The sequence below is a fragment of the Bemisia tabaci genome, chromosome 3 (assembly GCF_918797505.1).
Source record: "Bemisia tabaci chromosome 3, PGI_BMITA_v3".
NCBI lineage: Eukaryota > Metazoa > Arthropoda > Insecta > Hemiptera > Aleyrodidae > Bemisia > Bemisia tabaci.
In genome coordinates, this window is record NC_092795.1 from 47,542,949 (window position 1) to 47,558,269 (window position 15,321).

Genomic DNA, 15,321 nt, shown 5'->3' on the forward strand with positions numbered 1-15,321 from the left:
TAAAAGAAAAGAAGAAGTTGCACAATTTTGAAAACACTGATATCGCGCCGGTTCCTTTTTGGTATATGCAATCCAAATTAGAGGAAGCAGAAAATCCTTTTAGGACAACTGATGGGCTTGAAGAACAAGGCGCATAAGTGCAGTTTTCGAAAAAGCTGAAATATTAATGATTTTAAGTAAAACTAGTCTTAATGCATATGCTGTGAAAAATTCGCTTCCAAATTCCAATTATTGAGCGTCAAAAAGACAGTTTGAATTTTCTTTCCGCCCTAAGGATCCATCTGATTTCGAAACTTCAAACACGTTTTTCTCAAAATACCAAAAACTGCACTTATGCGCCAAGTCCTCCAAGCCTCTCAATTAAAGTTTTCAGCGTGTTCTCTCTAGAGTACACGATATTATTTAAGAGCGCCTCAAAGATGACGTTTTTAACCGTCGACTTTCCTGCTACCTAACAACGCACTCAAATCTTAGCTTGGAGAATGAAAAGAAAGAGGTCACGAACTCGCTTTGGATCCAGGAAGTAGCAAAACACCCAAAATGTGCGTAAAATCATCTTTCTTCAATTGGTGACCTGCTTCGTGTTCCCGAATGCATCGCAGTAGATCCGACCAGGGTTTCGTTGTTTTTCCGTGCACCTTGCGTGTGATCCTGCACCATGACCGCCGTGCTAATATTATATTAAGTGTGGCCAATCGCTCAGGATTCGACCATACTCACACTTGCGTAATTCGGTCTGATCAGTGCTCAGGATGACAGTGATGATACTCAGTCTTTGCTGTGTGCTCAAGTTTTCATATATTTGTAATTCGTGATATCCTTTCGACGTTCGAATTCACCTCAATTTCTGAGGTGCGCTTTTGGCGTTTTTTCATCACATCAAGGTATGTATTCTTGACGTGGGATTCACTTAAACTTAAATGCTTTATTTTTTTACTAATTTAACAAATACTTACTTAGATTATGAATTGAGATACACGTCAAACTCGGTTGGGAGGTTTATTGACGCTTCACACAACTTATTTTGTATTACCACTTCTAACATTTTAATAAAGTTCTCACGAAAAAAATTAAGGTGCGTCGGCATGTAAGGCCGTTGCGACGATAAAAGGACTGCCATTTGCAGTCAGGATCTACAATATCTGACCCATTTGTACAAACGCTTACCTGCATATGGAAAATAATGGCACATACGTTGTTTTTAAAGAGAGCTGGAAATTTTAGTTACTAACCGCAAAATGAAGCTCAAATTGTCACCTATGCGACCACGGAAAAAAGTACACGGGGAGGTTTGATGATGTAGACATTTCCAATTCATTTTCGTAGTTTCCCATCAAATTAGTTTACTCATCTAAATGTTGCAGTACTGCAACTGTTAATAAGAAAAGGTATATTATACCATCCAGCAGATTAAAACCACTGGCTGATGATTCTTCATTAAAATCCTGCATTCGTCCAAAAATTTGGGGTATAAACACACTTTTAGGGGATAACTCCTGACATTTTTTTTCTGGAAATAGGAAATTATGTGCACCCCTCCCTCTCCTCCAGTAAAAAAGTAAACGGGGATACAAATTGCGGTGAGTATAGGGATGACTTTCTAAAGACTTATGAGTAGAATTACGATTTTTCTCCTTTTGTTTTTTTAGCGTCGAAAGTTGTCCCCTATGCGAGTGAGTTTTTTGTACCCTCAGGCCACCATGAAATATGTCTATTTTATATGATCTTCGTAGAAAAAGGATCATCTATTGTAAAGGAAAGCTCCATGGATTTAAATGTAGTTGGACTGAAATGGACGGCAATTAATTGGACGTATTTATGCTAAAATGAACCGCAGTTGAGTCTCAATTATCCGCGATAGTTGGGACGGAGCTTTCGCGGATAATCAAAAACTTAACTATCATGGCAAGGTATAGTGATCAAAAAATGATTTAGGACTCCATTAAAACACATTTCGAATACTCAGTGGATAGAAATATAATTATTAGGAATCGCGGTTAATTGAACCGCGGATAATCCGATTCGCGGTTATTTGAAGCGTGGATAATCGAGGCTCCGGTGTGTTGCACGCAACCCCTGTTCGCATTGTTCCTTTCTGCTTAAATATGTCCAATTGCACAACTTATCCACGACTAAATTTCCGCCATGACTAAAACTAACGAATTGCCTCTACTTCATATGCGAGCGATTATAAATAAGGATTAGGTTTTTCTTGACGATTTTGATGAATCTTTGAAGCTCGACGAGCGAGAAAACAGTTTCATACAGTTTTCATATGCTGCTGTTACTTTGCGTTGTATGAGCCATGTATAGAGAAGTGATATTACAGTAACTCATTTGTATTTTACGAAATTTCAATTTTCTTCGTGTTCATTGTTTAAATAGTACAATCAACCCTTATTAAAGGCATCAAAAGAGGTATTCCTAGAAAGAAGTCACGCGTAGTTTCCTGTGTGACAAAAAGTTTTTTTTTTTTTTTTTTTTTTTTTTTTTTTTTTTTTTTTAAAAAAATTGAAATCGTACCAAGAAGTGAGGTGACCTATAGTAATGCAAAATTTAAAGAAAAACGATTCAGCCATGAGCGTTTGTCATGCCACGCGTAAAAATCGCCTTCAAAACAACGCGTATGTAATCCCCCAACGGCGTTATATGAATAATTATTTCTTGAATTCAATGAACTCTTTTGAAGGCAAAGTCACTTATGATGAAGGTATCATTTCGTAAGGAGGATTTTTTAGGGAAAGCGTATAGAGAACGATTTTTAAATCGAAAAATTTTACGGTAAAATTTCGTCCGTCCAAAAATAGAATCAGACTTATATTGATTTTGAGGTTGAATTTACCGTTAACCTAGTTCCCATACAGCATAACATTTTAAATGATTGCAGACGAAGTTATTTCTTAAATAAATATATGTTGTTGTTTTTTATTTTCAGATGGTTGATATAGACGTAATAACCACAATAATAGTGGGGTTTGTGAAGGTTGCGTGCACATTACTCAGCATGGTCGGCAAGCAACACCTGTGCCCTGAGTATATTGGCACTCGCGCAGACACAAGTATGCAACATACTAAATTATTCCTCTTTCATTTTACAAGTTATTTTGAAGAATAGGAACAAATTCTTGACTGATTTGCAGCCCAGAAGGCCCAGAGGCAAATCATTGTCTTGATTATTCTTTGGTATTTTTTATTAAAATATCAGACCCTCATATGTTTAGATACTCACGCGTCAGAAAAACTGAGATTTAGTCTCAAGTCTTGGCATATTTCTTGAAAAATTCCCATAGTATCCAGGAAGCATGAGCTTTAAGTGTATCATCCCTTCTGCTCTCGCCCATAGTCCTCGTAAGGCTTTGTTCATGGCCCATTTTTGTCCTAACTACCTCTCTCGTGTGTCCAAACACAGATTCTGGTCCACTGAAGTCTTTATTCGCAGTTTCCTTCGTTTTTGATCCCCGTCCCTATACAAATTCTCATCAAATTAAGCCAGACAAAATTTCAAGAATTTAGAGTCCCAAATTCCTCGTCTTCGCTCATTATTTAAAATGTGATGTCCAGTGTTGTTCTTGCCACTCGTCATCTAAAACTCTAAGAGAGGTAAATTAAATTATATTCTACATTAATATGAGTATCAAGTGACCGGAAAAAATAACGTTTTCCCCCTTTTCCATTCTCCTCCTTCCTGTCCTTTCTCTTTTATTTTTGAGGTGCAAAAAAGGAAGGAGGTGTAATTCACCACACGGAAAGGCGTCAATTGGGAGTCTGAAGACCGAGCTTCGGTCCTCGTTTATTTAATTGTTTTCTTCAATTTTATTAGAGGATCCCTAGCACATGCTTCGAACGAATTTCGACGCTACCCTTATGTAGCCAATTACCTGACACCACCGCTGGCATCTCTTTTACTATAATTCATTCTGATCGACCGTTACACAGTGGCGATTTTGCAAGTTTGCAACACTGTTTTTCCTCAATTTAAATCCACTAAATATATCGATTCAGGTGAGGCAAGCTACCTGATCAAGAATCGATAATCGATGTTTTTTTATACATTTAAAGGAAGGAAAAACAGTGTTGCCAACTTTTAAGAATTGCCACTTCCAATATAATCTTAATTTGAGCCCTCCAAAATGTTTTCATCTGACCAACTTAAAGAGCGATGAGATATGTTTCTTCACCCGTAAAAGAGACGAGTCACGTGGTAACCGGAGGAGGAAACTGACCTTGGATGGTGTTAAGAGGACGAAGAATGGACCAATCAGAAACTGGCGTCGGCCGGGAAACGTGAAGCATCAAGTTGAAGGTCGCGAAAACCGATTTCATGGCGTTTAGTGTTATTAGTTGGACGTATATGCTAAAAGGAACTATGGCTCACGCAATCCCTATGCACATAGTTCCTTTTAGCATAAATACGTCCAGTTTATCTGCCTGGGCAGTCGGCGGCGAACGCATGCGTGCCGCGTCATTCGACCGTAGAAGGAAAATCGAAAATAATTGATGCTCAGTCAGCGTGGGTATAAGACAACAAAACGCGGCAGATGAACTCGCGAAATATACTCGTGTTTTAGACGGGCAAATGGATCAGTTCAATTACTCCAAAAATGGGCGTGTCTGATCAAAGCGAAGCGAAAACGACCGAGGTATAAAGGGAGAGAGCGTTGTCCCGCGAAATAAGCCAGGAGAAACCTTTTGTGCTAAGGAAAAACGCCTTATGAACATTGCAACATTGAATTGCAAAATCGCCTCCGGTAAAATGCATATTTTTGAGGAGAGTAATAAATATTTTCTCTTAAAATTTTTAAATAATTTAGATTTGTTCGCAAATAAAAGTCCCAAAAGGAATTCGAGGGAAATTATTCACGAATTTTAAAATTCATATTTTATCGAAGGAAATTCGGAAACGTCTGAAGGCTCATACGGCGTTCTTCCTTGGCACTACAGAATTGATGAAAATTGCTCTGTACTGCACTGCTGTAAACTTTGACTGGAGCGATAAGAAGGGTCCGTTATTCTTCGCACAGAGCCGCACAAAAATAATGATGATTGCATGAAATAAAATAATGAAATTATTTTCCTCATTCGAAATTTCTCTGAGGAAATTATTGTTAATCTTTGAGTTTGTCACAATGCGCGGCTATAAACTAATTTCATGATTTATTTTCATTACCTTTAAAATAAAATTATTTACGTTTTTTGCTGTGCCCTCTATCGCAATATTTAGGAACGAGAGGCGGATCACAATAGGAGCAAAAAGTCTACATTAGCACGTTAAACGCTTGTCGCCCGCATTTCGACGAGTTCGCCTTCAAAAGTCTGAATAGGCAGTGAGTGCGACTCTGAAACCGTAATAGTTGCACGCGCCAGTTCTTACACATCTGGCTCATGAAATAGTGGAAAGATTGTTTATGCGTTTAGAAAAAGGAAAATCGATTAGTTGGCTACAATAATTTCATGATTCATTTTAGGACAGCTCAATAAGTTGTCAATAGTTCAGCCGACAGAACATCTAAATAGGAAAACAAAACAAAATTACACATCAGTATAGAATTTAAAAAATTAGAGACAACGAAACCTCGTCCGGAATATTAGACCGAGAATATTTTACCGAGTACTGATAGTCACAGAGGGCTTACGTTTCGTTTCCGAACATTTTATCTGGAAGGCCTGTGTCTCCTTACTTTGGTTAATTTCTATCTTTAAATAGCTCTTAGAGATAGGATACATTAGATATTCCCCACTAATGTTCCAAATAATATGGCCCTTTAGAGCCGCGTCATTTTCCTCATTTGCTTTCGCCCAGTGAAAACTATACATGCTCCCCTTCGAACAGTTTGTTGAGAATTTTAACAAACTAAACCTTGTACCTTCAAACGAATTGTTCAACTCGTCACTCATCATTCATCGGGCGAATATCGACGGTGAAACTACCAAACCACGTATCTCGTTTGCGGTGTTTAAAAATCTACGCTCACATTTTATTTTTTTGAAGTAGACCAAATCAATATCATTCCTTGAAATTTTCACAGAATTTTCTCCGCACGAAAAGGAAAAATCACAGAAATTTTCAAGACTAGACGTTAAGTAGTTTTTCATTTAAAAAATAAAGTATGACAGGAAGTCTGCGACGTCGCAAACCGAGATACGTGGTTTGGTAGTTTCACCGTCGATATGCATGTTAGCCTTCACATAACAGATACACTTGGATAGCCATTAGTTGTGGTCACACTATACCGAAACTGACATGACCATCAATATAGCTGTGTGATGCAACTGTGCCACCGATCTTTCCGGGCAGTGAGCGGTAGTTTTCTCACGCTGATTCAATCAATTTCTCGCGGTCCACTTGTAAGATAGTTGGTTGTCTCTTATATTGATGCGATGGTCGCCAAAAAAAAATTGGTGCTTGGCTATTTTCCTAATAAATTAAAGATGAGTGCGCTGAGACAATTGCATATAATTGCAATTTTGATACTTTTATTGATACATTTTAGTATGTACATTTCTTGAATAAAATCTTGAAATCTTGAACCCCAAGTTGTTCTTTTCAGAATCAGCAGCCTCGTCGTTACATCCAACGCACATGCGCTGGAACTCCTCTAAACCGTTCTTCGAGTCCAAGTTCAACGAGTTCCCCTCGTTCCAGTTCAACTTCTCCAAGTTCCGCTTCAACTTCTCCGAGCCGGACTTCTCGATCGAATCGATCGACTTCGATTCCTTCTTCAACTGCGACAAGAGCGACGAAGGGAGCGGTGACAGCGCCGAGGGTGGCGAAGTTGAAGAGTTCGCCAAGGTGCAGCAAGCCAGGCTCGTCACCGCCGGACGTCTCTCCGACGCCATCGACGGAGCCAAGCTCCGAAAAGTTCTCGAGAAAGCCGCGCAGCTCCTTGACAACCCCATCAAATGGAAGAAACCCTTCTCCATCGATTACGAGATCCCCGAAAGATTCAAGTAAGTCTCCGCACGCCAATGAAGAACATCGAGTACATCTGCCGTGCCAAGGAAAAACACCGTATGAGCCATAAGGCGTTGCCAAATTTTCTTCGATAAATTACGAATTTCCTGGTACTTTTATGAATATTTTTCTTCCAATTTTTCGGAGAATATTGTTTGTATTTTGATCTAAAGCTCCTGAAAATTTCAAGGAAAAAATTCATAATTTTCCTCATAAATTAAACATTTTATCGAAGGAAATTTGGCAACTCTCGAATGTTCATACGGCGTTCTTCCTTAGCACGGCAGACATGGAGTCGTAATTCGTAATGTAAATGGAAGAGCTGGAGCCGTGTTCTGGTCGACGAGTTCCGAGCCCGGTGTGCGCCGGGCTTCCGTCATTTTTTCGATACATTTTTATCAAAAATGGCGATGTAGAATACGCAGTAATTCCTGCCCTCTTTGTTTACATCAGATGACCGGGTCCCCGTGTATCGAAAACAATCGATTATGTATCGAAAAAGTGACCCGGCATGACACAGGAGTCTCGGAATTCGGGACCTGGAAAATGCTTAAAAGTGGCACGAGCTCTCCCATTTGCATTACGACTCTATGCACTCTATGATGAGAAATCCCAAAGTTACTAGTCTAGAAATTTAAGTGAGAACTTTACTGTGGAGTACCCACCTAGCGAGTGTACGGACATGTTGAAATATGGAGTTCTTACTGCCCGAAGGACCAGCTAACCGTCTAACACGAAAAACACTAGGGAAAACGCCGAATATCAAACCAAGATGACCAAAAATGTTCATGAATGAGCGTACTTCCGCAAAAATCTGAAATTCAAGCAAAAACTAAGTCAGATACTGTACAAACGAGGGGTCGTAAGAATTGCAATATAATGAACCATTCTTGATGATTGGAGTTCATAAGTGGTTTCAGGACATTTTGTCAACGATTTTTTGTCCGCGCACCTTTTTTGTCCGGTAGCTTACGCCCACACGTAAAATAAGCAACAGTGACTTGGTCCAAGAGTTATATTTTAGTCGGTATGTAAAATTATATTGACAATATGGAAATTAGAAATTGAGAGAGAAGGAGGTGTTGTTATGGTTGCTCATTTTCTAAATGAAATGTTATTACTTTCTTATTTTGAATCATATTTTTAAATTGTCATTGGTGAATATTTGGTTTTATTTCTATCCTTAAGATATTGAATGTACAATATACCTTATATATGTATAGGTCCTTTTTTTATTTTTTTATTTTTTCTTTACGAAATTATTACTTCATTTTGAAAACATTTATATTTTTAGAACGTGACAAATATTTGTAAAACCTTTTCCAAGCGACATTAATCTCAATGAGCCGCAGTTGTGCCGACAGAAACTGTAAAAATGAATAAAAGAGGGAAACAAACCAAGAAGCACGCAATCTTTAGTTTTAACCCATTTGTACATCGATATTTTAGAGTCAAATTTTGAGCGTTTCGTTGCGCGCACACCTCGCTGCAGAACAATAAAAGCACAAAATGGAAAAGAAAAAATTAAAGTGCTTTGGAAATCATTAAAGAGCTTGATGCAAAAACGGCTTTTTTCGCCCCCCCTCTGGAAGTTCTTCAGACTTTGTTTATTGATTACTCATACTTGAGCGCTTCTTTTCCCAAATTTTCAGACCCCCAAAAAATTTTGGGGGGGAGCTAGGGGGGCTGGAAGTCAAAACCTGTGAACCTCGATATCTCTTGAACAAAGAAAGATATCGAGGTCCGGTTTGGACAAAAAATCGTCTAAAATTGCATACTTTAAGATTCTAAAGGTCGAAATCCCGATATCACATTTTTAAGTCAACATCTGTGCTTTTTTCCAGTTTTTAGGTCTAGAAAATTTCTTTTAAACGAAGAATTTACAAAGATCTCAATTTTTTATTTGAACCAAAACCAGTTTTTTAAATTGTTCGTCTTTTTCCGCATCCAACGAGTGGTCGTATAAGCTGAGGAACCGAACGGTTCCGGAGTTATGATCGATTGAAGTTTCCGCTCAACGCGCGCCGACCGATTTTCGCGCGCAAAAAAGTCGGATTTGACTGTTATTAGATCAGATTGAATGTTCAAACTGAGCAAAATGCTTTATTAGGGAATCTTGAGGGTCGCTGAGTTCAGGAATTACCGATACTTCCAAAAAATTTACGTTTTTAAAATTACAGCTCCGTAGCGCTATTTTAGAGGCCCACTGAGCGCCGACCGGCCGCTCAGTGGTCCTGTCCGAAGCTGCAATTTTAAAAACGTGAATTTTTTGGAAGTATCGGTAATTCCTGAACTCAGCGACCCTCAAGATTCCCTAATAAAGCATTTTGCTCAGTTTGAACATTCAATCTGATCTAATAACAGTCAAATCCGACTTTTTTGCGCGCGAAAATCGGTCGGCGCGCGTTGAGCGGAAACTTCAATCGATCATAACTCCGGAACCGTTGGGTTCCCCAGCTTATACGACCACTCGTTGGATGCGGAAAAAGACGAACAATTTAAAAAACTGGTTTTGGTTCAAATAAAAAATTGAGATCTTTGTAAATTCTTCGTTTAAAAGAAATTTTCTAGACCTAAAAACTGGAAAAAAGCACAGATGTTGACTTAAAAATGTGATATCGGGATTTCGACCTTTAGAATCTTAAAGTATGCAATTTTAGACGATTTTTCGTCCAAACCGGACCTCGATATCTTTCTTTGTTCAAGAGATATCGAGGTTCACAGGTTTTGACTTCCAGCCCCCCTAGCTCCCCCCCCCCCAAAATTTTTTGGGGGTCTGAAAATTTGGGAAAAGAAGCGCTCAAGTATGAGTAATCAATAGACAAAGTCTGAAGAACTTCCAGAGGGGGGGCGAAAAAAGCCGTTTTTGCATCAAGCTCTTTGACACGAAACCACCAATATTTAAAAAACACACATTATATTATTATTCTCCTTTGATAAATTGATACATATTTTTTTCCCATCAATTTAAATGAGAATAATCAATGCAGAGTGTGCTAACATTTCAAAATCATGAGTTAAAAAACGCTGACTATAGGAGTATAAGTATTAAAGCCGAACAGAGCGGAGCAGCGCGGCGCGGCGTGCTGCCAGCGCGAGAGGCTCACTGACGCCTACAAACCCAAGTGGATACTTCGCGCAGTGCACAATGCTTGAAGTATCCACTTAGGTTTGTAGGCGCTAATGCGCGTTCCGCGCTGGCCGCCCGCCCGCCGTGCGGCGGCGCCTGAAGCAACTATTTCACAACAGAGGTGTTTATAAATGAAGATATTTATCGTACACAGGAAAAATCTAAGAGCCTTTAGCTGAGGCAAGCATAGAGGTTTATCCGGTTCAGGTATTAAGAGGTGAGCATTTCTTGAAAAATATTTAAGTCCTGTTACAGCAAAGAGGTGTAGAGAGTTTTAGTGAATTTTGTCTCATGCAATTGACGCTCCCCTTTTATTATTCCCGATTTATTATTCTCCGTTGGACCAAACAGACAAAACAAAAAAACAAGCAAACCCTCATTCTTCCAAGACATTATATATTTTCATCCAAAAACGTCGTGAGATTGTCGTTTGTATTTACATAAGGGTCAATTAACTTTGGGTCTCAACTTGCACGTGGACCAAAACTCCCGTGCCGAAAAAACGCGTGGACGTAAATTACTGGAAAAAACAGGTGCGCAGACAAAAAATCGTTGACGAAATGTCCTATAACCTCATAAATTGGCTGTCCTCTTGGACCTTAAAAACTCTATGATCCAAATCCAACCTTTGAATTACCAACAAGTCCGTACTCTCCTCCCAAAGATATACTCTACATTATCGTTCCCAAAAGTTTTCGGATAAAATGTATCTTCTCGGGAAACTTTGACAAAAAAACACACAAATCTAGGATTTAGCGAGTCGACTAAAAAACCCATCGATTTGTTGTTGATTGACCTCGATTGACAATAACTTTTGCAAGATAGGGCCAATGTCGATCAGACGAATGAGGTATACGAGACTTTCTAACAAATATTTTTTTTTTTTTCAGGTCTCGAGGAGTAATAAATGACTTATCCTTGGAAAATTTTTCTAAGTACAAAGTCAACGCTGTTGAGGTGGATGACACAGATTTAAGCGTGAAGCTGAGTCTAGATACACTCAAAATGGACGGCATTTACGACATGGACTTAGAGATTTTCGACTCCGACTCCAAACTCACAGGCAAAGGACCCTTTGAGTAAGCACATTAATTATACTTCTCTAATGCTCACCCTTCCTATGTGATAAATTCACAGGATTTTAGTTCATTTTTCTTTTTATAAAGCAAAGCATTAATTTTATAAGTATTGGTATTTAATAAAAATCATAAATATTGCTTGAATCATCTATACGTGTCCTTTTTCATCATAATTATTGTCAATAAGAGATGAGATTCAAGTGTAAGATCCACGTATAACGAATTCGACAAATGAACACGGACACGGAGCGCAGGATTAGCCAGTGGCGTGGCGTGCTTTGCGATATATCGATTGATCTGTCATTTAAACCTATGGAAAAGGATCGATGAACAGGGTGTTCGCAGCGAACACCTTAATAATCGATTCTTTATAGGTTTAAATGGCATAACAATCGATACGTCGCAATTCACGCCACGCCACTGGGATTAGCCCTTGTGGGCTACTTGAAGTAGGAAAAAACAAAAAAAACATGGTTTACATTCGTTAATGCTCTTCCTCTACCAAAAAATGTAGAAATAAAAACTCTGTGATGAAAAAATTGTGAATATAAAAAATAAGTTGTACCTAATACTGAGACTCTCACTGAAAACTAAGATAGATGAGGATAGACGGAAGAGAGGAGGAGAGGGTAAAGGGGGAGAGAGCAGGGATGGAAAGGAGGAGAAAGGAAGGAGAGAACGGTTAAAATTGACGGAAAAGAGGGGGAAGGTGACAGGTGCATATTTAACTCTGCAGTGTTGCTTTGAAGCTGAAGGCTTGAAGAGTGTATTGTTGCCTACATCAAAGATTTCGGGCGAACTGATAGTTTTTTCCATGCAAAATGACAAAAAATGCAATGTTACAATTGAATTTACCTGTACAAGGAAAAAGTAATTCTTGACAAGGAATAATCGCTTACGCCTTGCATTCGCTCAATGACTTTTCTGAATTTCAATTATTAATGTGGATTGTTCCCTTTTCTTTCATTACTAATTTTAGTATCAGGTCAGACAATGTGGACGTTTCAATGAAGATGTCCCTGGAAGAAGATGCTGACAGTTTTGTTTCTCTGAAAGACTTCAAGCTTGAGATGAAACCAGGGGCACTAAAAGTAAGTAATAATAGTAATAAACGAGGAAGAATGCAATTATTCCAGCTTACAAAAAATTAAACCCGTTTTCCGTGGTATATTCCGAGGGATAAAGATAAATTATACAATAAAAAGTGAGGAAAAATAGGTAGGTACTTTATTTAGAATCAAACACAGATTATCTGTGGTTTCAAGTTCATTGTAGTTCAATGATGCGTCATTTATGCGTTTTTGTCACCTTGAGACAGCCGCATTATGCCGTATTGATGGATAATTTACGTCGCATGAATTCGCGGGTTGGCTAAGTTAGTACTCTTTATTTTATGAGGCAAATAGCTAAAAACGCTTCTCAGTCAGTCAGCACCCCGCAAAAGTAGTGTTGATCCTCTAAAATACCTTCCACTTAGTGCTTAGCTCAAAGTATACTGTCTTGGGAAGTCGCTAAAATATTTTTTCGTCGTTTTTACAAATAAGGTTAAGAACGAAACGAAGCCATGAACAAAGGTTTTAAGCAAATGTCGAGGTTGCAAACGGCTAGCAAATTACTTATCAATGGCTTACCTCGAAAAAAGCGTATCTCGTCAAAATACGACGTTGCCAACTCCCTTTCGTATTTTATTTAAAGAAGCAACATCTCGTTATTAAGTATATCTTGTACAACTTCGATTTTTCTCGACCCTGTCACGATTATTCCGTAAAAATCCAGCGGCCGCATCATATTAGTTAGTTTATCGTCAGAAACGTAAAATATGTAAATGCGATTTTGAAACGCTGTAATTGAGTTACATGTTTTCAGAATTTAGCCATCATCATTTTTGATACATCACAAGAATTTGGTGAGCTAAGAGGCTACGCCCCCAGACCGCCTCGCGGACCAACCCCCACAGCGCGCCTCGCGCCTCGCGTCTCAGACGCTATGCGTTAAGCGTTAAGCGTTAAGCGTTACTTTCATGATTTTATATTGCTTTTAGGTGAATATGACAGGATTATCAGGCGACGGAAAATCGGAGGCGGAATTGAACGAGCTGATGAGCGGAAAGATATCCGCTCGGCTGGAAATGCTCCACTCAGACCCTGAGGTCGGAGAAGCTGTCAAAAAGGTGGCGCAAAAATACTGGGAGCTCTTGTTCGACGGTTCCACCATCCACCAAATCAACAGCGTCATGGACGCCATCTCCGTCACTTAACAAGCCAAACCTGTACGCTCATCGATAAATTGTACAAATTGTAAATATATTAAGGATTATATAAGCCCAATTCACACCGTCAAACTTTTCATCCAACTCTTGGATGCAACTCATCGAATAAAAAGTTGGATAGTGTGATACTGACGAGATAAAACGACAATTTGATGAAAAATTTGACGGAAACTTGAATGTGACGTCACATATAACTTTTCGTTCATAACTTTCCAGCCAATTGGCGGAGAGTTGAATTAAAAAGTTGGAACGAAATCTTCCAACCGACATAAGCCGAAGCTGTATCTTCGCGAACCGTAGGCTGATGACGATATCACACTGCAAGGGTAATTTAATCAATTTGTTTTGCTTTCAACTTCCGATCCAACTTTCCGTTCAATTATGTGGTAAGTTTGATATAGTGTGAATTAGGCTTTAGACTCATGTCCTGTTATGATTGTATTTTATATTTCGGCGTGACTGTCGCCTAATTTTAGTTCATTGTAGACAAAAGACTTGTATTGACCACTATGGTTTCGCAACCGAACGAGGGGAGAGGATCTCTAAAGGTCACAGTCGGGTTCTTTTCTTTTTCCTGCAAAAACCACCGATGACTTGGTAAGAATGGTCCCATTTAATGTTGGCGATTTGATTAAAAGAGCATTCTTTTGATTGATAAGTAACTGGAATACTCAAATGAATCTCATTACTAACAATAAGATAAGCTAATTATATTATCCACATCGGTAGAGTTCTGAGGTAATATTCCAAGATTCAGATCCCGCTGTGAGCAATTTTGGACTTTGATTAACGAAACCGAGTTTCTTAAAGAATTCTCATAGTTAAGATTACTTTTTTTGTACTCTCCTCTAAGTTTTAGTAACCTTTATATCACTCTCTTTGTGTTCTCCAGAATCTGTTGTCATTATTCTAAGTGACGTAAGAAATAAACGTTTTTACCTCGCTCTACCTATTTCTTTTTGTTTTTTTTGTTTGTTATGTAATTACAAGTTATGCACAGTTAGTCACTTCAGAATAAATGTAAATTAGCATTATGCTTTGTTGAAATTGCGTGGGCGTAGTCAGGTGTATTCAATAATCTTCAACTAAGAAATTCAAATTCGAGAGCAAAATATTCATGAAAAATGTAGTTTCGCTTAAGCTCAGTTCTATCCAATAATGCTAAGTGGAACATCATTGAAGGGACGGGTACACACAGAAGAATACCCTGTCCCTGCCCCCTCCCTCTGCGCCTTCCTTCGAAAATACTTAGTTCCATCTATGGAAATAAAAGTGAATATTTAGTGCAGTTATATAGAGAGTATGCATATGAGAACACAGAAATACACAGTTGCAAACAGGATGGACTGACAAAAGTAGAATACTTAACCTTAACTTTCCTTAAATTCATAAAATAAGGGAGACCGGAAATTCGCGTTGATGACGGCGCAGAGATGCAACTATTCGTGCTTGATGAATGTCCGTGTTGCGTCTGATAAAATGAAGGCGCGATGGCGCGATGAACTCTCAAATCTCCGCTCTAAGCTGCCATGAGAGTCGCTCGGATTCGGGGCGAAAGTTAAAAGACGAAGCTGCCTGATTTTCGTGTTGCTCACGTAGCCCTTGAAGCACCACAACAAATAAGACAAACGGAACCGACAAAATGTGGGAATAGAGGAAGGAATAGGTCGTACGTTGATGACGGCGAAGAGATACAACTATTCGTACTTGATGGATGTCCGCGTTGCATCTGGCAAAATTGAAGGCGTGATGGCGCGAGCTAGGTGCGAACTCGCAATGCTTCGCTCTATGCTGCCAGTTAGGTGCAACTCAGATTCGGGCGATAAGTTAAAAATCGCGACCCGAATACATCTCACTGATCTTCAGTTGTCACTTGATGATTTTCTTTTTT

The 15,321-nt window shown here is 38.9% G+C and overlaps 1 protein-coding gene across 1 annotated transcript; it reads left to right on the top strand.

The window, feature by feature from the left end:
• Window positions 1–366: 366 nt before the first annotated feature.
• LOC109030652 (uncharacterized) lies at window positions 367–13,605 on the top strand. The gene is made up of 6 exons (XM_072298469.1): window positions 367–884; window positions 2,936–3,059; window positions 6,549–6,948; window positions 10,973–11,161; window positions 12,141–12,252; window positions 13,203–13,605. Exons 2-6 carry the CDS (start codon window positions 2,936–2,938, stop codon window positions 13,416–13,418), a joined length of 1,041 nt encoding a protein of 346 aa, XP_072154570.1. The 5' UTR covers window positions 367–884; the 3' UTR covers window positions 13,419–13,605.
• The last annotated feature ends 1,716 nt before the right edge of the window (window positions 13,606–15,321 follow it).